Raw genomic sequence first — 21,185 nt, 5'->3', positions numbered from 1 at the left:
CAGATTTTTTAATTTATACCACTTTGGTTGTTCGAATCGCTATACTACTGTATATCTATATATATAGATTTATTTTTATATCCTTAAATGTATATCTTGCAAATGCATTTAGTCATTCATATACAGCTTAACTGATTTTTAACACAATTCAAGTTTAAGCCGTAATTCTTCGAAATGCTTGTGAATTATTTAAATAAGTGCTTTTGTTATCAAAGTGCAAGATTTAGTATGTATTTTATTTAAAATATTTTTATACCAGAAATTTATGGTAAATAATATAATATATATAATATAATTTATGTCTCAAGTCATTTGTTACAAATATATTAACAAATATTTGTTTCCAAACAAGTTAGTAAATATTGAACATTATTTGATAAGCTTTTCGTGGAATACAATTTTGAAATTTGTTCATAATAAATGCTTTACTTGCATTTAAGAACTTATATTATTAATTTATTTTATTCACTTCTTGAAATGGGATTTATATTTATTTTTACGCTTAATATTTAAGAAAACTGAGTGCCCAATCAAGATACATTTTATAAACTCTGTAATGAAGAAAAGTAGTAATAAATATTTAAAATTGTGAATGCTTCCATTTTATTAATATTTTATATGCAGATTTTGACCAGAAATTGGGGATTGCCAAACATTTAATGTGGAATATTTATTTTTTAATAGTTATCAAAGTCCATGTTATATATTTGCTTGATTTAATTCATGTGTTTCCGCTTAAACGAAGAAAGTAACTCACATAATATCAAAAAAAATATGGTTCGTAACATGTCTATTATGTCAATCGTTCCAATTAAATTGGCTGCCTAAATCCTCATATAAAAATATGACATTATGATATATTCTCATAGCAGTTTCGAAAGTTTTTTCCTTAACAAGTGTTATTTGTAAATGATAGGAGTATATGTGGTCGAGATCAAACCACAAAAATTGCAGTTTAGTCAACAGTTTAATATCAGCAAAGTAACCTTTTTGCCTGTGTTCAGCTTAACATATTTTCATTTAATTTGAACAACTTTTGAAAATATGCTGACAAATTGTTGAGCAAATAAATATTTGTTGAGTTGCGTGAACCAAAGTGGTTGATGAGTGAAAGAAAAACGTCAAAAGTTGTATATGCATCAAACCAAAACCTTGCGTATAAAAAGTTTTCGGACATAAATGTGGCTATTAAACTAACTAGTTGGGAAAGCAAATATAGTTATATAATAAAGTTATTTTCAATTATTTAGTTCCGCCGCATGTCAAGTTATGATATGCCGTGTAAACTGAAACAGAATGAGCAGAGTTTTAGTTTCCCACTTATGCTGTGAAAAAGATTGAAGTTTTTTAGAATGAGTGTTTAAAAATTTTAACTTTGTTCACAAAATGATAATTTTTATGTGCTTATGCGTCCGGCGAAGATAAATGCAAAAACTTAAAGTTTTTTATTTGAGAATATCATTCTAATCTAAGAAATGGTTTTCTGAGATAAAAGACTAACCTAACCCAATCTAACAAATATTCTATGCAATTCTAGTATTTCGAACTAAAAGTATCACAATATTGGCCATGCAAATTGCTTCTCATATTTGAAATATTGTATGTATATATCCAAAATAACATGCAACTAGTATATCATTTTACACACACATATTTACTCACATACACAATCGTTTATAAAATAACCGCAATGAAACCGTAAGTTGAGTTACACCTTAAAAATATATTCTCCGCATTTTCGTAAATGTTATACGGGAAAAATTCGAAGGCGTTTGCAATTTCATGCAATTTTCCTTTTCACACTTACTTCGCTTTGTAAAATTATAAACTTTAGTTTTGTGTAATTTGCATATATTCAAAACTTTGTTAATGCCAGTAATGTAGTTTAAGTTTACTTTAGGCTTAATTGTATTGCAGTTCAAAGTGTAAATTTCCATTTGTTTCCATGTGTGCTATTAACAATTTACGATATATGGAAAGCCGGAAAGTAAAATTATGACTTTATGAATTTATTATAATGTCAAGGATCAAGGATGGTGAAAAAGCTACATTAAGTGCATTTTATCAGGAAAATAATAGCGTTGTAAATATAATATTTTTTATCAATAATTTTATCATTCGTGAATGTCATTAAATGCTTCGGTTATAAACATACATCGTTATGAAGTGAACTAATTAAGAGTTTTATGCTTTCTCTGAATGATTAACGATTTAATGATACACTTTTTGGAATCGGAAGTATTTTGAAGCCTTTGAAATTATTCCAATGGTTTAGAGTTGTACTTGGTACGTGGTGTGTTCAAAAAAAAACGGGAATTGTAAAAATTAAGTTTAAATCACGGGTTTGGATAGCCGAGGCATGTTGATAAACATCTGAAGTAGGGTAAAATTTTCAGCTGTATACATTGCTTAGTTTGTCTGTAGTAACCGCTAAGGTTGGACGTGTTTTTATGAGCTTCGACGATTTTCGTTTGTTATTTTTATAACAATTGTTTGTTGTTATAAGCTTGCACTTCGTTGCTTGTTCGTGATTTCTCCATACTCGCCAGACAAAAACAAAGAGAATCTTACAAGGCCGTCATAGATACAATTGCTGAAAGTGCAGAAGTTTATTCCGAAAATCGAGCTTGAGATGAGCTTTGACGATTGGCATAACTGCAAAATATCGAATGGGGACTATTTTAAAGGTGACAACATTAATGCAGATGCAGAATAAACAATTTTTAAATCTAAAATTACTGTTATTTTTTTAACTCATCGTATTTTAGTTCTTACTATTCGTACTTGTATGTATATTCAAAATTTCGACCAAAGAACCATTTGAAATATACACATATTATTATCTCATCTAATAGATGTGAAAGTCAGAATGTCTTCTGATGCGCTAAAATGGAATTGCAACTTCAATAGTATCCCTTTCCAAATGTTCTTATTAAACATTTTCAGCGACAAGATCGAAGTCACTACACCTTACTTGTTTTTTCTAAAATATCTTTAACAAGTAAGGAAGGGCTAAGTTCGTGTGTAACCGAACATTTTATACTCTCGCAATTTATTTATTTAACTTTATTTATATTAATAATACACAATTTGACCCACATATTAGGTTAGAAGCACCGAGGCCCTCGTGTTCGTGTTAAAAACCTATGGTCCGATTTCAGCGATTTTTAGAATGGGGCTGCCACACTATTAACATAGTATTTGTGCAAAGTTCTGCACCGATATCTTCACTAGTACTTAATTTATATATTATAAATTATTATTATTATTCCACTTTGCGGAGAACGCCTACTGAATGAACACGTGCACAGCTCATAAAAAAGTAACTGTAAGCTTGCACGCCACAGAAGTCGATAAGCAACGTATAATAATTCAGAAATATGAAAATTTTCGAAAGAATTTTATATGTTGTGAAAGGAGAATTATTGCATGCAACAATTGTTTGCTTGAAATAATTGCGTTAAATGCCTTTACTGATATTGCCACATTCAGTAGCAGATATTCAATCATTGTGAAAGTGAATGTCAATTCCACACTTTTCAAACGTTTTATTATTTACATGCTAAAATAAGAAAGAATTTTGGCTTTACTTCTCGTAAAGGATGCACTTTTCCAAAGTCTAGTATTTCGAAATTGATAGCTATCAAACTAGCTATCAAAGTAAAGACATATGTTTGACATTTACGTTCAGTATACTTTGACTTCTTACTGCGCTTCAAGTTAATGAAGAGATAAGCATATTGTATGCTTAGAGTGCGAATAATACATAAACGGTTCCTCAACCTCCATATTGCATACAAAAAAACGTCAGCAGTTTATGTTGGGAAAAATATAATTTAAAAGGAGATCGAAAGCATGGCCTTCAAAAGCCACATTCCTAAAAAAGTAAATCCAATATATTAACCAAATCGTTCATTTGCCTTTCTTATATTGGAATTGGAATTAAAAATAATAAAAATGTATATTTAAGAACAAAAATTGTGTTAAAGTAATGGTGACAATTTAATTATGTCAGATTTTTTAATTTATACCACTTTGGTTGTTCGAATCGCTATACTACTGTATATCTATATATATAGATTTATTTTTATATCCTTAAATGTATATCTTGCAAATGCATTTAGTCATTCATATACAGCTTAACTGATTTTTAACACAATTCAAGTTTAAGCCGTAATTCTTCGAAATGCTTGTGAATTATTTAAATAAGTGCTTTTGTTATCAAAGTGCAAGATTTAGTATGTATTTTATTTAAAATATTTTTATACCAGAAATTTATGGTAAATAATATAATATATATAATATAATTTATGTCTCAAGTCATTTGTTACAAATATATTAACAAATATTTGTTTCCAAACAAGTTAGTAAATATTGAACATTATTTGATAAGCTTTTCGTGGAATACAATTTTGAAATTTGTTCATAATAAATGCTTTACTTGCATTTAAGAACTTATATTATTAATTTATTTTATTCACTTCTTGAAATGGGATTTATATTTATTTTTACGCTTAATATTTAAGAAAACTGAGTGCCCAATCAAGATACATTTTATAAACTCTGTAATGAAGAAAAGTAGTAATAAATATTTAAAATTGTGAATGCTTCCATTTTATTAATATTTTATATGCAGATTTTGACCAGAAATTGGGGATTGCCAAACATTTAATGTGGAATATTTATTTTTTAATAGTTATCAAAGTCCATGTTACATATTTGCTTGATTTAATTCATGTGTTTCCGCTTAAACGAAGAAAGTAACTCACATAATATCAAAAAAAATATGGTTCGTAACATGTCTATTATGTCAATCGTTCCAATTAAATTGGCTGCCTAAATCCTCATATAAAAATATGACATTATGATATATTCTCATAGCAGTTTCGAAAGTTTTTTCCTTAACAAGTGTTATTTGTAAATGATAGGAGTATATGTGGTCGAGATCAAACCACAAAAATTGCAGTTTAGTCAACAGTTTAATATCAGCAAAGTAACCTTTTTGCCTGTGTTCAGCTTAACATATTTTCATTTAATTTGAACAACTTTTGAAAATATGCTGACAAATTGTTGAGCAAATAAATATTTGTTGAGTTGCGTGAACCAAAGTGGTTGATGAGTGAAAGAAAAACGTCAAAAGTTGTATATGCATCAAACCAAAACCTTGCGTATAAAAAGTTTTCGGACATAAATGTGGCTATTAAACTAACTAGTTGGGAAAGCAAATATAGTTATATAATAAAGTTATTTTCAATTATTTAGTTCCGCCGCATGTCAAGTTATGATATGCCGTGTAAACTGAAACAGAATGAGCAGAGTTTTAGTTTCCCACTTATGCTGTGAAAAAGATTGAAGTTTTTTAGAATGAGTGTTTAAAAATTTTAACTTTGTTCACAAAATGATAATTTTTATGTGCTTATGCGTCCGGCGAAGATAAATGCAAAAACTTAAAGTTTTTTATTTGAGAATATCATTCTAATCTAAGAAATGGTTTTCTGAGATAAAAGACTAACCTAACCCAATCTAACAAATATTCTATGCAATTCTAGTATTTCGAACTAAAAGTATCACAATATTGGCCATGCAAATTGCTTCTCATATTTGAAATATTGTATGTATATATCCAAAATAACATGCAACTAGTATATCATTTTACACACACATATTTACTCACATACACAATCGTTTATAAAATAACCGCAATGAAACCGTAAGTTGAGTTACACCTTAAAAATATATTCTCCGCATTTTCGTAAATGTTATACGGGAAAAATTCGAAGGCGTTTGCAATTTCATGCAATTTTCCTTTTCACACTTACTTCGCTTTGTAAAATTATAAACTTTAGTTTTGTGTAATTTGCATATATTCAAAACTTTGTTAATGCCAGTAATGTAGTTTAAGTTTACTTTAGGCTTAATTGTATTGCAGTTCAAAGTGTAAATTTCCATTTGTTTCCATGTGTGCTATTAACAATTTACGATATATGGAAAGCCGGAAAGTAAAATTATGACTTTATGAATTTATTATAATGTCAAGGATCAAGGATGGTGAAAAAGCTACATTAAGTGCATTTTATCAGGAAAATAATAGCGTTGTAAATATAATATTTTTTATCAATAATTTTATCATTCGTGAATGTCATTAAATGCTTCGGTTATAAACATACATCGTTATGAAGTGAACTAATTAAGAGTTTTATGCTTTCTCTGAATGATTAACGATTTAATGATACACTTTTTGGAATCGGAAGTATTTTGAAGCCTTTGAAATTATTCCAATGGTTTAGAGTTGTACTTGGTACGTGGTGTGTTCAAAAAAAAACGGGAATTGTAAAAATTAAGTTTAAATCACGGGTTTGGATAGCCGAGGCATGTTGATAAACATCTGAAGTAGGGTAAAATTTTCAGCTGTATACATTGCTTAGTTTGTCTGTAGTAACCGCTAAGGTTGGACGTGTTTTTATGAGCTTCGACGATTTTCGTTTGTTATTTTTATAACAATTGTTTGTTGTTATAAGCTTGCACTTCGTTGCTTGTTCGTGATTTCTCCATACTCGCCAGACAAAAACAAAGAGAATCTTACAAGGCCGTCATAGATACAATTGCTGAAAGTGCAGAAGTTTATTCCGAAAATCGAGCTTGAGATGAGCTTTGACGATTGGCATAACTGCAAAATATCGAATGGGGACTATTTTAAAGGTGACAACATTAATGCAGATGCAGAATAAACAATTTTTAAATCTAAAATTACTGTTATTTTTTTAACTCATCGTATTTTAGTTCTTACTATTCGTACTTGTATGTATATTCAAAATTTCGACCAAAGAACCATTTGAAATATACACATATTATTATCTCATCTAATAGATGTGAAAGTCAGAATGTCTTCTGATGCGCTAAAATGGAATTGCAACTTCAATAGTATCCCTTTCCAAATGTTCTTATTAAACAGTTTCAGCGACAAGATCGAAGTCACTACACCTTACTTGTTTTTTCTAAAATATCTTTAACAAGTAAGGAAGGGCTAAGTTCGTGTGTAACCGAACATTTTATACTCTCGCAATTTATTTATTTAACTTTATTTATATTAATAATACACAATTTGACCCACATATTAGGTTAGAAGCACCGAGGCCCTCGTGTTCGTGTTAAAAACCTATGGTCCGATTTCAGCGATTTTTAGAATGGGGCTGCCACACTATTAACATAGTATTTGTGCAAAGTTCTGCACCGATATCTTCACTAGTACTTAATTTATATATTGTACAGTAAACGATTCAGATTGTCTTCAAAGTTCTGGTATATAGGAAGCAGGCGCGGTTGTGAAGCGATTTGGAGTATTTTCACAACATATCATTGGGATGTAAGGAAACTATTACAAACCAAGTTTCATTGAAATCGGTTGAGTAGTTTCTGAGATATGGTTTTTGACCCATAAGTGGGTGACGCCACGCCCATTTTCCATTTTGTAAAAAAATCTAAGTGTAGCTTCCATCTGCCATTGTTTATGTGAAATTTAGTGTTTCTGACGTTTTTGGTTAGTGAGTTAACCCACTTTTAGTAATTTTCAACCTAACCTTTGTATGGGAGGTGGGCGTGGTTATTATTTGATTTCTTTCATTTTTGAACTGTATAACGAAATGGCTAAAAAAACGACTGCAGAAAGTGTGGTTTATATAGCTCTATTGGTTTGCGTGATATGTACAAAAAACTTAGTAGGGGGCGGGGCCACTCCCACTTCCCCAAAAAAATTACATCTAAATATGCCCCTTAACAGTGCGATCCTATGTTCCAAATTTTATTTCCATAGCTTTATTTATGGCTTAGTTATGGTGTTTTCGGTTTTCGCCATTTTGTGGGCGTGGCAGTGGTCCGATTTTGCTCATTTTCGAAAGCAACCTTCCTATAGTGCCAAGAAATAAGTGTGCCAAGTTTCATCAAGATATCTTAATTTTTACTCAAGTTACAGCTTGCACAGCCGGACGGACGGACGGACAGACAGACATTCGGATTTGAACTCCACTCTTCACCCTGATCACTTTGGTATATATAACCCTATATCAAACTCGTTTAGTTTTGGGTGTTACAAACAACCGTTATGTGAACAAATCTATAATAAACTCTTTAGCAACTTTTGTTGCGAGAGTATAAAAATTATAAAAGTTTTCAATATCAACGAAATGTCATGAGGACATCATGTATCTAAAAATGATCTAGAAATGATTAGATTTTTCAGATAACAGCGAGAACTTCTTGTGATTCACCCTGTTCTAGAAGGTTCGCGTGACATAGGCTATAAAAATATACCAGCGCTCATTTTAAAATGAACATAAGAAAACAAGATGTGTAGCTATAACTCAATTTCTAAGCTTTATATACTCGTATATTCGCTCTCGACAACCATTTTTCCCTTCTCTAGCTCCCTTTTCTCTCATCGCTTCCGATTAATTAGTAGCATCACTGCGAAGCTCAATCCACAGCTCGGCAAGCGGAATTATTTCACTTTAATCTCTGAAGTTGCACCATCAACTTTTCAACTCTGCCTCTCTAGTTTGGCAGGATTTAGAACTTAGTTGGCATATTTGATGTTTCTCTAAAAAATCATCTTCTAACACACAAATTCCTTTACATACTCACACTTACATTTAGAAAAAGTTTTGGTTTACTGTAAACATCCGCTTGTCTAAAGTCTTACGGAAAATCAATTTTCTTCACACAACATTAACTCCTCATTGCCGTTGAGCTTTATGGAAGTGCAATTTTATTATTTTATAGTCTCAAGCAATTGATAGATGACAGCACAAAAGTTTAGACGAATTTATTTTCGCAAACATATACGCGACAGTTTGTTTGAAAGCTGCTATACCGACTACTTGCAAGTTCATTTTTTACTGAAACAAATGGCACGACATGTTGAAACGGGGAAAATTGCCAAAATTAAGAAGTATATAATTTGAAGTTAAGCCAAACAGTGTGTCAGCTTATCGTTGACATGCAACGTGTTGCAGCTAACAAGCAGCTAAACAGCTATTACTTAGCACGTTAATAAGGCAATAAATGTAGAAATAAATTTAAGCTATTCGTCAACTTCTATTACTCAATGTTATGTGAGCCAAAAATTTTTGAAACGTTACTAATGAGGGTTTTTAATACTTATTATTGTGTTTGGCGAATACATGGACTGAATATCATTTCCAATGCGTTTTTGGTAGTAAAAAAAGAAAAGGATTTTGTATCAAATTTTAAACAAATGGTCTTTTGAGCTCGAATATGAACTATTTCGTTTGAACATGCAACTCCACTTTCCGCCTTGCAATACAAAGAAAAACAATATTATATTTAAAATTCATCCTAATTTTAAAACACATTCAAATTCAGTTTTAAGTCTATATATTGAAAACTAGTTTGGGAGAAATCCGAGCATTTTCCAAGAGTGACGCTTGGAAAGATTCGCCATTCCGGACATCAACCACGAGGATTCAGAGGTCTTGCATACCAACAGGACAGTATTTCAACCCGCAACAAAGTTGCTACGAAAGTATTATAGTTTATTATTAAGATATAGGGTTACATTTCTATTCTATTTCTTGGCATCATAAGAAAGTTAAGTTCGAAGATGGGCGTAATCGGACCACAGCCACGTCCACAAAATGGTAATAACCGAAAACACTTAAAAAGCTATAACTAAGCCATACATTAAGCTATTGAAGTATAAAGGATAGCACTATAAAGGGGCATACGTGGATGTAATTTTTTGAGGAAGTGGGAGTTTCTTTTAGGTACTGCCTTATACAGTCAAAAAATGGAGGAAATCGGATTATAACCACGCCCACCTCCCACACAAAGGTTATGTTGAATACTACTCAAAATGCTTTAATTCATTAAGGAAAACCATCAGAAGCATTAAATTTCCGCCCACTTATGGGTCAAAAATCATTTCTCCGAAACTACTCGACCAATTTCAATGAAATTCGGTTCATAATATTCTCCTAGCTTCCAAATGATATGTTGTAAAAATACACACATAACCACACCTACTTCGCATATACCAGAACTTTGAAGTCGGTCTGAATAGTTTACTTTACAATATATAAAGTTAGTACTAGTGAAGATATCGGAACAGAACTTTGCTCAAATACTGCTTTTATAGTGTGGCACCGCACTTCTCAAAATCGTCCAAATCGATCCATAATTTTTCAAGACCCTAAATATCGAATATGAGGATCTCTGTACTTCTAACAAATTTTTTACCGAAATTATAGTTAAGTCTCTCAGATATTTTGAAGAAATTTTGAGGGAATATGTTTCTTCTAATAATATGTCTAATGTTGGCACTTTGTGAAATCGGGTCATAACTTCATCTATCTCCCATATACTTAATCTTAGGGTTTTCAAACTTTCAATGTACACCATATACATATATGCCGAATAACTGAGTCAAATTGTTTGTTATATTAATAAATTTAAATACCAAGGGAACAGGTTGTAATCACTTGGCGCTATGTTCGGGCTATATGGTGCATGCGATAAAACCTCCCACCCGAGCTCCCGTAGCTTCTGATTTCTGTCATGGTGGAACACTACACCCTACCTGTTGGCCAATTCTAGACGGTCGATTGCCTGCTTCAATTAGTCCAGTTCTTCGCAGTAGATGGTAGAATTAAGCGTCTGGCCATATGGGAGCAGCTCATAGTGGATGATTCCCTTCCAATCCCACCAAACACAAAGAAAAGCCTTAGACCACGACCGTTTACGCTCGATATTGTTCTATGTGATCAATTTTTCGTCGCCAGTCACCATCCGCTTCCAAAATGGGTCGAGTTCGTTCCGTTTCAGTAGCATATCGCAGACGTTGATTCGGTCCAGAAAGTTGTTTTGCATAAAATAATGCGGCATCCCAACATTAATCTTTTTTGGGTATTCAGCCTTCTGCAGATGGTTTAAAATGGTTTGATGACTAACTCCCATCTCCTGGGCGATGCCACGAGATGCCTCATGCCAGTCTAACTCGATGTTTTCCATGATTTGGTCGGTATTCGTCGTCACAGGTCTTCCGCCGACTGGCTTATCCATGGTCTCGTGTTCACCCGCTATGAATCGTCGAAACCATTCCTCCGCAGTTAGAAGTGATAGAGTACCATCCCCCAAAAACACCATTAATCTCACGGAACGTTTCTCTAGCTAATTTGCCTTTAACAAAGGAAAACTTTAATATAGCGCGAATTTTGGCGTGTTTACACGTATATAACTGTTGAACGAAATATCTAAACTAATCATGCATATCGTCGTTATGTAGGTTATGTCAAGACCTTTCAAAGATGTATAGTATTGTCAGATAGCGCTCTGTAGCGCTTTATACATAGTTGTGAAATTCAAAAGACGAATAGAGTTATTTGACAGCCTAATATAATTCGAACTCTTTAGTATCTACCTTTTGTACCCAAATACATTACATGCTTCTCTTTTTGCTGCCTTGACTTATATTCGAAGTACATAATTTTATTGACTGATATGAGAGAATGGAAATAAAAATAGTAAAGCAGAGTAAAAGCATCTCATCAAAAAGTATATCTTTAATTTTTTCTAACTACAGAACGTATTCGGTCTATATCAACCAAAACCATAACGCAGTTTAGTCGACAAGAAGAAGTATATCCATAATCAATTCCTTTACTCCGCAAAACTCTATACTCTACGTACATACGAGTACATTTTGTGGCCTGTCCCGGTTGAGCTTGAAGTGTGAGCAAGCCTTCAACATGCGCCGCGTGCTACCTTTCTTATTTTTTCTTGTTGTTTGTTGGTAACAAAATTTATATATCGCGTCTCTTTAATATCTTCAGGCAGCTTTCGTTGATGCAGTCAACTGTGATTTATGATATATCGGCCACTGCAATTTGGTGTTTTACTGCTTTTGCGCCATCACTCAAGCGGGCATGTCGTCACTTTGTTGGAAACTCTCTCGCCACTATTGTGTTTATTGTTGTTGACAAAATAAAATATTCCTTTTGATAGCATATATACTGACATACGTGTGTGGTTTTACATTTTTAATGCCCCCCATTTGTGCTTATATATTGTACTGTGCTACACATATGCTTTTATATTTATGTAGCTCTATTTTGTCCAACAGCTGCCTCACACGCCTTTTCACCGCCACTCGCATTCAACCGCTGACTGCTGTGGCTCAAAATCTGCTTTATTCCTCTTCTCATCCGACTGTTTGTTATTTATTTTTTAGCTTTCATGCTGCATATCTTGTTTTTTGCTCTTTGTTTATTTTTCAATCTTTTTCTCTCGATAAGCACGTGTTGAAAATTTGTCACTCGGAATCGCTACAGTTTGCAGCTCTATCACATATGTCCATACTTATGTAGATATATACGGTATATAAAATGCACTCGAGATTTTTCAGCTTAAGTGGCTGAGCTGAAAATGCTTGTGGTTCGCCATTAATGTGCGCAATTCAATTTGTTTCCATAAGTTTTTAACAGCAGCAATCTTATAGTGTGAAATTTAAAAATAAGCAATGGCGTTTAATTTTCAAGTAAAAGTGTAAACATAGGTGGAAAATTACTGGAAATCGCTTAGTAATATTTTTTATTTTCAAAAGTATTGGAATTTAATGAAATCGTTTCGAGTTACAGGAGAGTAAAGTTTTTTCTGGTAGGTTTTAATTTGAAACAAGTAAGGAAAGTCTAAGTTCGGGTGCAACCGAACATTTTATACTCCGATTTCATTCATTTTCACCTGCAAGGTACATTATATCCAAGACTATATTAATTAATTTTGCTAAGATATCTCACATATTAACCAATACATATATGCGGAATAAAGCCCAAACCTATAATTAGGTATATGGAGATGTTATGACCCGATTTTAATAATTTTTGGAAGAGAGACACACTATTAGAAGAAAACAATTTCCTCTGAATTACATTGAATTATCTGAGAGATTTACCCATATTTTCGGTAAAAATTTACCCTTAGGCGCTGAGTTCAACATCTTCGATATCTGGGCCCTTGAAAAGTTATAGTCCGATTTCGACAATTTTTTCACAAGTGAAGCCAGAGATAATATACAATATTTGTGTACAGTTTTATTCCGCTATCTTCATCGGTTCCTTATGTATATATTATAAAGTGAAAGAATCAGAGAATTCAAAATTGAGTTATAAGGAAAGTAGTCGTGGTTGTGAACCGATTTCGCCCACTATCCGTGCTATCAGGGTGTCAAGAAATTATTATATGTGACCTGGTCTACGAAAAGGGGGCTAACGTGCGAAAACTAATTTTCTGGGAAACAGCTGTTAAAACTTAATTAATTAAACAACTCCATCCGAATCAACTAAAAAGTGAAAATTGATTTTTTGGCACCTAAGCCCCCTTTCCGTAGAGCAGGTCACATATACCGAATTTCATTCGAATCGGTTGAGTAGTTCCTGAGATATGGTTTTTGACCCATGAGTGGGCGATGCCATGCCCATTTTCCATTTTGTAAAAAATTTGAGTGCAGCTTCCTTCTGCTATTTCTTCTGTAAAATTTAGTGTTTCTGACGTTTTTCGTTAGTGAGTTAACCCACTTTTAGTAATTTTCAAACTTATCTTTGTAAGGGAGGTGGGCGTGGTTATTATCCGATTTCAACTATTTTCATGGTGTGTGGTTGGGTACGTAAGAGAACTAACAGCAGAAAGTTTGGTTTATATAGCTTCATTGGTTTCCGAGATATATACAAATAACCGATTTGGGGCGGGGCCACGCCCACTTCCCCAAAAAAATTACATACAAGTATGCTCCTTCCTAGTGCGATCCTTTGTTCCAAATTTAACTTTTATAACTTTATTTCTGGCTTGGTTATGACAGTTTATGTGTTTTTGGTTTTCGCCATTTTGTGGGCGTGGCAGTGAACTGATTTTGCCCATTTGCGAAAGCAACCCTCTCAAGGTCCCAAGGAACACGTGTGTCAAGTTTCAAGTCAAGTTTCGTCAATATATCGCAATTTTTACTCAAATTATCCGTTGCACGGGCGGACGGACAGACGGACATCGTCTCGTCATCCTGATCATTTTGATATATATAACCCTATATCTCGTTTAGTTTTATGACTTACAAACAACCGTTTGTTGCGTGAGTATAAAAAAAGAATGGAAAGACAAATTATCAGCAAACCCAGAGGCTAAATAAGAGTACTTATGCCGATAATTGGTTATGATCCGAATTTGTCATCGAGATCAGGACAGCGATCTTGTGCTGTTGAAAAACCAACTCTTTGTGATGGTTGTCTTTGTGATATCCCAACCAAAGATACAACTATATACATATCTATCTTAGGTGGCCCTTCTCTCTCTCATTGAAACAAATGTTTCATTTCATTTCGTTCCTCAGAGTTCGGAGTATTAGATTTTCCTTAAGATTTCCACCATCAATGTAACATACATATGATAAAAAATATACATCTGCATATGAAACAACATATGTACCCTAACTCATTATTTTACGGTAATTCGCACCCATGTTGATTATTTCATCGTGAAATTGCCTTGTAATTGTTACGCGGGAACACATGGTCCTATGCACTATATGTAGCTATTATATGGCGCATTAAACAGAAACATTGAAATACAACTTCCTCCTTCATGTAATTCAATTTTAACGCGCGCATACGGAACTACCACTTAGAAAGCAACGGAAGCATTGAGCTGGAAAATGCATGAGACGAAGTAGAAAATAAAATATTAAAATGTGTATCGTTCTATCTCACTTTATAAAGCTGTGAAATATTTAGCTTTATCATACTTGTGTTACCTTTAATGGTGTGTGGCATGTGTGAAATAAAGACATAAACTTAGTTTGTGATAAATTTTGCATACTTGCAATTTCCTTGTTTCTCACACTTTCTTTCTGTGCCTTTTATTACATTTGCGTCTATTTCCGCTTCTTTTACTAGTATATTTATTTATTATTATTGTATAAATATATCGGCAGTTATTTTTTGTATGTCTATGCATGCTTATTTCTATTCATTGCTTGCAGAAAATCCTTCGTTTATATTTTTATTTTTTTCTCATATTTTACTTTCCTTTATATATTTCTTGCAGCTATCAGGACATCTTAAAAATACCAACATCATTTCCCCAATTTTCAACTCCATTGGGTCCAATTGTCGATGGCCATGTGATACCAAATCAACCATATAAAGTGATGGGACAATACACTGAACACTTCAGTCGGTTTGTAATATTTTTTGCTTTCCTCTTCAATATTTTTTAAGTAAAATTTCATGATTTTGCTGAATTATATATTATTGGCTTTTTGTTGCAAATTTATAGGTGTACAGAAAAACAATAGTGGAGAGGTATATGCGAGGAAACATTTTTTTAGATGTGTAAATTCAGATCCAATTTTTTTCTGCAGCAAGTACTGTTCAATATTATGAAAGGTGTTTTATTAACAATTCCCACAGCATGAAGACTGGATTTATTTTTTATTGGTTCGTAATGCTTGTACAAACACTTTCTGTTATTGGCATCGTTCAACTGTGAACGTATCGAAACTTTGCTGCCTTTAAGCGTTTTACTGGGATGGATGGGTTCCGCGTGAGCTTAGTGAGCTTTGGTCAGTCCCTAGCATTTGCACAGTCCATAGTTTTTTCTGTTCAGAGTAGAATGCCATAGAATCTTGCAATAGCGGTAGATGTACTATCCATTCAGTATCCAATGAGTTCAAATATATTATCTGACGCTAATTTGAAACTTGCTCTGAAGGAGATGAAATGGAGTCAGCGCAGCACTTTTCTCTAAAATGACCTGTATTGGTAAAACTTAGATTAAATCAAGTTATACCCTTAGTCATCCCAAAAAAAATAAGGCATTTGAACAGATTATGAAAGGTGTTTTGGTGATACATAGAGGTTTAAAAAATATCTTAATTAGAGATATCAACAGAGATTCAAGATATGCAGATCGGAGGAAAAGTGATAATGAGAATTCATATTTCTGATTTTTTATGACATTACCAATTTAAAGGTGATTGGCGAAATAATCATCAAATATTGTTTACTATAGCAAAAAAAAATTATTAGAAAAATAAAACATTTACGTTTATAAAATATTTATATTATAATTAGCACATTTAAGTCTTTTCCATCTGTTCACAACTACCTATGTAAATAAAAACGCTCACAGTACACAAGCCAAATCGATTTTATCGCGAATTATAAACATATGTTACTAATTAGTAATTAAATACCTTTTAATGAGTAAACAACTAATTCACACACCCACGGCAGTTGCGTAACTAATCAGTTGTCTTATTATTGTTAATTCTTATGCTAATGCTAACCGGAAAACGCTAAGCAGTGCACACTAACATATTTCATATACATATAAACATTTTCTTCAATGTGTGCGCTGCGCACCCAAAAGCCGCAACTTATTCAGTGGGCTTGTGCTGATGCTGTTGTATGACGCGAAATTAAGTAGTTTACTTGAGTCGTATATATGACTATCATTTCGCAGAGAACGCGAAGTTACGCGAAAGCGAACTAAACGCTTTGCCAAGGCTTACCAAAAATTTAGCAAAATTTACCGCTGCCATTAGTTGCTATTAACGCATGTGTATTAGCTCAAATGCCGCAGCGAACAAGCAAAGTTGAGGTAAACAGGTATTTCTATGTCAGTATGTATATATATGCTCATATCCATAAACGTATGATATAGTTAAAATATAATAATGTTGCGCTTCTACTATGCGGTTCGATAGAAGTTGATTGTGGCTTTGAGATTGCGCTTAGGCATGGTTGCATTAGTGTTGTTGTTGTGGTTAGGCATTACATTATAACGAACAATTTATTTACATATATATACACAAAATAAAGCGCTCTCTAATGTATTTAGCACTCAGCCACTTATACACACACACACACACATTCACAAATACGTGCGCTTATGTTGCGCTGCAAGCATTATTTATACCTACTATTTACCATATATACAAGCGTAAATAGTTACACAACTCTATACAAATACACCTACGATAAACATACATACATACTAATGCATGCTGTCGCTTTTGGTTTATTCATTTTAGCTATGATTTATTATTTGGCGTCACAGAGTCCGAATCGTATCACACGCTGGGCGCATTAGCACTCGAAGAAGGATTACGTGAAAATGAGCGCGATAATTTATTGCGTTTCTATATGCAGACACGATTTGATGTTCGACCCGATCTAGCATTGGCTGCCACGCTCAAGAAGTAAGTAGAATTTATTGAATTTATGATTACATTATTTCTTCATAGTAATGTAATGCGATTGGATCGTTGCACATAAATGGGCGCGGCGCAGCATGCCTATTAAATAACGTGAACAGGAAACTCGCCGCTTCACAGGGTGAATGCTATTGATAGTCGATTTTGTGGGAGTTATTCTGTTAGAAATATGGCAAGGAGAATATATGATAATATTAATAGACAGTTCTCTGAAACCCACCGTTGGTCACATGTAATTTTTTTGGTTACAAAACTTGTAAAATAGTATTAAGAGTTGCCACATTTTCTAAACCTCTCAATAGCCAAACCTGATATGATCGCTTCGTTAATTTTGTCAATAATCTGCGATGAAGTCTATTTAGTGACTTAAAATATATTATAATGAAAAAAAAAACCGAGGCGAGGAAGATATATCCAAAATATATAATAGTATATACATGTGAGGATGAGCACATGTGTTAATCGATTGTTGGACTGTTAAAATGTTTCATATTTATTTGCTTCATTTATTGATTTAAACTATTTCACTATTATTTTTCATTAATTATTTACGAGAAATTTTGCTGCTGAAATTTGATAAAAAAAAGAATTGCATGCAATCAGTTCATTAATTACGATAAATTAAACAGCTGATTGTTTGCTCTTCCTTTCACCACGCCATTTTGTAAATATATTTTTGAGACTGTATCTCCCAGAATTGTCAAATTGGTACATCCTGACTAAAAAGTCACTAATTCACAATTGTGACAATTATAGAGATGAGACAATCGTGACATAATCCCGGCATAACAGCCTTTTCACAAAGGAGCTAATTGATCAATTAACCGGCCTCTGCTCGATTAAGATCGATTTACCAAACGAAATAAAAATATACATTATATTTAATTGAATTTTAATCGAATTGAAAATGAAATACATCTCTGCGACAAAGACCGTATTTGTAGAAGAACGTATATATAAGTTGTTTGAATGCGAGTTGTTGTTCGCTCTACACGACAGTAGATGTCACTGCTGGAAATAAATAAAAAAAATAACAATTTAATTGATCAATTCATTTGGCTGTGTGAAAAGGCTATAAGGTTTAATTTACTACAATTTTATATATAAAATCAAGAACTCAACACTTCACCATGGAATGCAACATATAAATAAGTAGCCTATTGTGTTTGTTGAACAGAGCATCTTCCGTTGTGGCCGTCAACGGCTTTTAAGCCGTTTATCTCAATTTATTTGCAATACATAGTTACACTTAAAGGCGTTTGCTTGTGTAATAACGGCTTCTTGTCAGCTTTGCTTGCAGCTTTTAGCGTCAGCTCAACGCTTTTTTGTTGCCTCTACAAAATTCAATGAAGCGCATGTGAATAATTGCATTTGTTGAATTAAGTTGCTGCCACATCACCACACGAACACGCAGGCTTTAAAGCCTTTAGTCAAAAGCGCATTTGTATGTAGGTATAGTGCTGAGGGCAAAAGTTGTGTTGCAAAGCCAAAAGTTTTATTGAAAATGCTGTGGTGGCAGAAAACCGACTGAGATGAGTGCATGTAAAAGCGGAAGTTGCTGTGCGAAATAATTGTAATATAATATTTTTTAAGTGCAATAACCAAAACCATCATATGCTTACAAACGGGGGTAAAAAATACGATACCGCATTTTTGCTACGCCAATATTGGCAAAATTAATTGCAAATGTTTCGAGCCTAAAAAGTTGTTTAATATATGCAAGTTTGCGCAAAAGGTTTTTGAACTCTGCAAACTCTGTCGCCCAGAGTGCAAAACTCACAAAATATATGAGTGTATGTATATATATAAACGCTACTTTGCACGCTTAGTAGGTCAAGTGTTATTGATTTTCCTGCAAACATTTTATAACAGAAATAAAATAAAGTTCATTATTGAAAATCGCTTAAGGCTTTAAAATGACGTAGACAAAATTGCAAGTAAAAAAATATAAATATTGCCGAGTAAATAAGATTTTAATTTAAAATTGTTTTGATTAAGAGTTGCCAACTGTTTCCAATTTTTAAATTTTTAAAAGGTTCGATTAGGATTGCCATGCACTTCAGTTTCCTGTTTCAATTTAATTTATATTTGTATACTCTCACAACAAAAGTTGCTAAGAGAGAATAAGAGTTTTGTTCACATAACGGTTGTTTGTGAGTCAGAAAACTAAACGAGTTAGATATAGAGTTATGTATATCAAAATGATCAGGATGACGAGACGAGTTAAAATCCGAATGTCTGTCCGTCCGTCCGTCTGTCCGTCTTTCCTTGATAACTTGAGTAAAAATTAAGATATCTTCACGAAGCCACGGACCATTGCCATGCCCACAAAATACCGAACACCGAAAACCATATAAAGTGTCATAATAAAGCCATAATTAAAGCTAGAAAAGTAAAATATGGTGTAAAGGAGCGCACTACTAAGAGGCATATTTGCATTTTTTTTAAGTGGGCGTGGCCCCGCTTTAAGTAAGTTTTTTGTGAATATCTCGCACACCAATAAAGCGATATCAATCAACATTTCTGTAGTAATTTCCTTACGTACCCCATTACACACCATAAAAATTGATATAATTGGATAATAACCACACCCAGGTGAGGTTGAAATTTACTAAAAGTAGGTTCACTCACTAACGAGAAACGTAAGAAACTTTAAATTTTACAGGAGCAATGGCAGAAAGAAGCTGCGCTCAGATTTTTTTATAAAATGGGCTTGGCAACGCCCACTTATTGGTCAAAACCATATCTAAGGAACTACTCGACCAATTTCATTTAAATTCGGTGTATGATATTTTCTTAACACCCTGATGACACGTGTGGAAAATAGATGAAATCGGTTCACAACCACGACTACTTCCTATATAACTCAATTTAGTATTCCATCATAAGGAACCAATGAAGATAACGGAATAAAACTTTACACAAATACCGTATATGTTATGTGGTTTCACTTGTGAAAAAATTGTCGGACTATAACTTTTTAAGGAACCAGATATCGAACATGGTGAACTCAGCAAAATTAAGTGAGCGTATAGTCCTGGATTTAGTGTACCTTGGTGGTGAAAATGAAATGAATCGGTTCAGGAATTACCTCAGCCTTCATACACCATATATGATGATTTTCGATATTCAACTGGACTTTATGCCGAATATATGGGTCAAATTGCGTGTTATCTTAATAAAACAATGTCAATAAATTTCGACAGTTTAAAATGTTCGGTTGCACCCAAACTAAGAATTTCCTTACTTGTTTGATTAAATGTTAACTCTACCAACAAATATCTTTCGAAAGACTAAGTCTATTTCCAAAAAATCTCTGATCTCTCTGCCCAATAATTTTATTGGAACTTAAAGAATACTTACTCAAAGTTCAAGCTCAAATTGTAAACTCTTCGCTAAACATCTCTATTTCACAGCATAATATCAATTCCGCTTTAACTTTTGAATTTAGCTTGAAATCACTCGCTACAATTCAATTACATGCAAATGATTTAGTGTCCAGAATAGCTTACAGCTTCGTATTTATAGCACATTTGACAACTACATATGAGGATAAAGTATACCTTCTCCACCAAACATATGTACATTTATCGAGTATGCTGTACACTGGTGAGTTTGCAACCATAACCCCGATTATGTCATCTACAGTTAGCACTTGTGTTTGATGTACTTTGCCACTATGTACAAGTAGTATGATCGAATTTGATGGGTGAGAGAAACAACAAAAAGAAGCCGTACATTAAAACTTGAATGTGCACATACGTGCTTGTAAATGTAAAATGGATGTACATATGTTCCGACAGGGCATAAGGGCCGATCTCTAAGGGGTAATGCGCAAAATTAGCAAAACGTTTGTGTGATGTTCACTTTTTAAAGCCACTTAGAATTCATTTCCAACTCGATGCTTTGCCCC

General features: G+C 33.2%; 2 protein-coding genes across 4 annotated transcripts in view; one reads left to right on the top strand and one right to left on the bottom strand.

Moving 5' to 3' along the window:
- Window positions 1-21,185, bottom strand: part of LOC128924111 (uncharacterized) — a 521,511-nt gene that overhangs the window by 57,113 nt on the left and 443,213 nt on the right. The gene's annotated exons all lie outside the window — the stretch shown is intronic.
- The window catches only part of LOC105219933 (uncharacterized), a 120,844-nt gene that overhangs the window by 40,369 nt on the left and 59,290 nt on the right, over window positions 1-21,185 (top strand). For all 3 annotated transcript variants that reach the window (XM_054235873.1, XM_054235874.1, XM_054235872.1), the window contains exons 7-8: window positions 15,100-15,231; window positions 17,090-17,257. In XM_054235873.1, coding sequence (XP_054091848.1) covers window positions 15,100-15,231; window positions 17,090-17,257 — 300 coding nt within the window. The remainder of the gene's footprint in view (window positions 1-15,099; window positions 15,232-17,089; window positions 17,258-21,185) is intronic.

The sequence above is a fragment of the Zeugodacus cucurbitae genome, chromosome 2 (assembly GCF_028554725.1).
Source record: "Zeugodacus cucurbitae isolate PBARC_wt_2022May chromosome 2, idZeuCucr1.2, whole genome shotgun sequence".
Taxonomy (NCBI): Eukaryota; Metazoa; Arthropoda; class Insecta; order Diptera; family Tephritidae; genus Zeugodacus; species Zeugodacus cucurbitae.
Note: the sequence above shows the minus strand (reverse complement) of the source record. Positions and strands in the feature narration are given on the sequence as shown.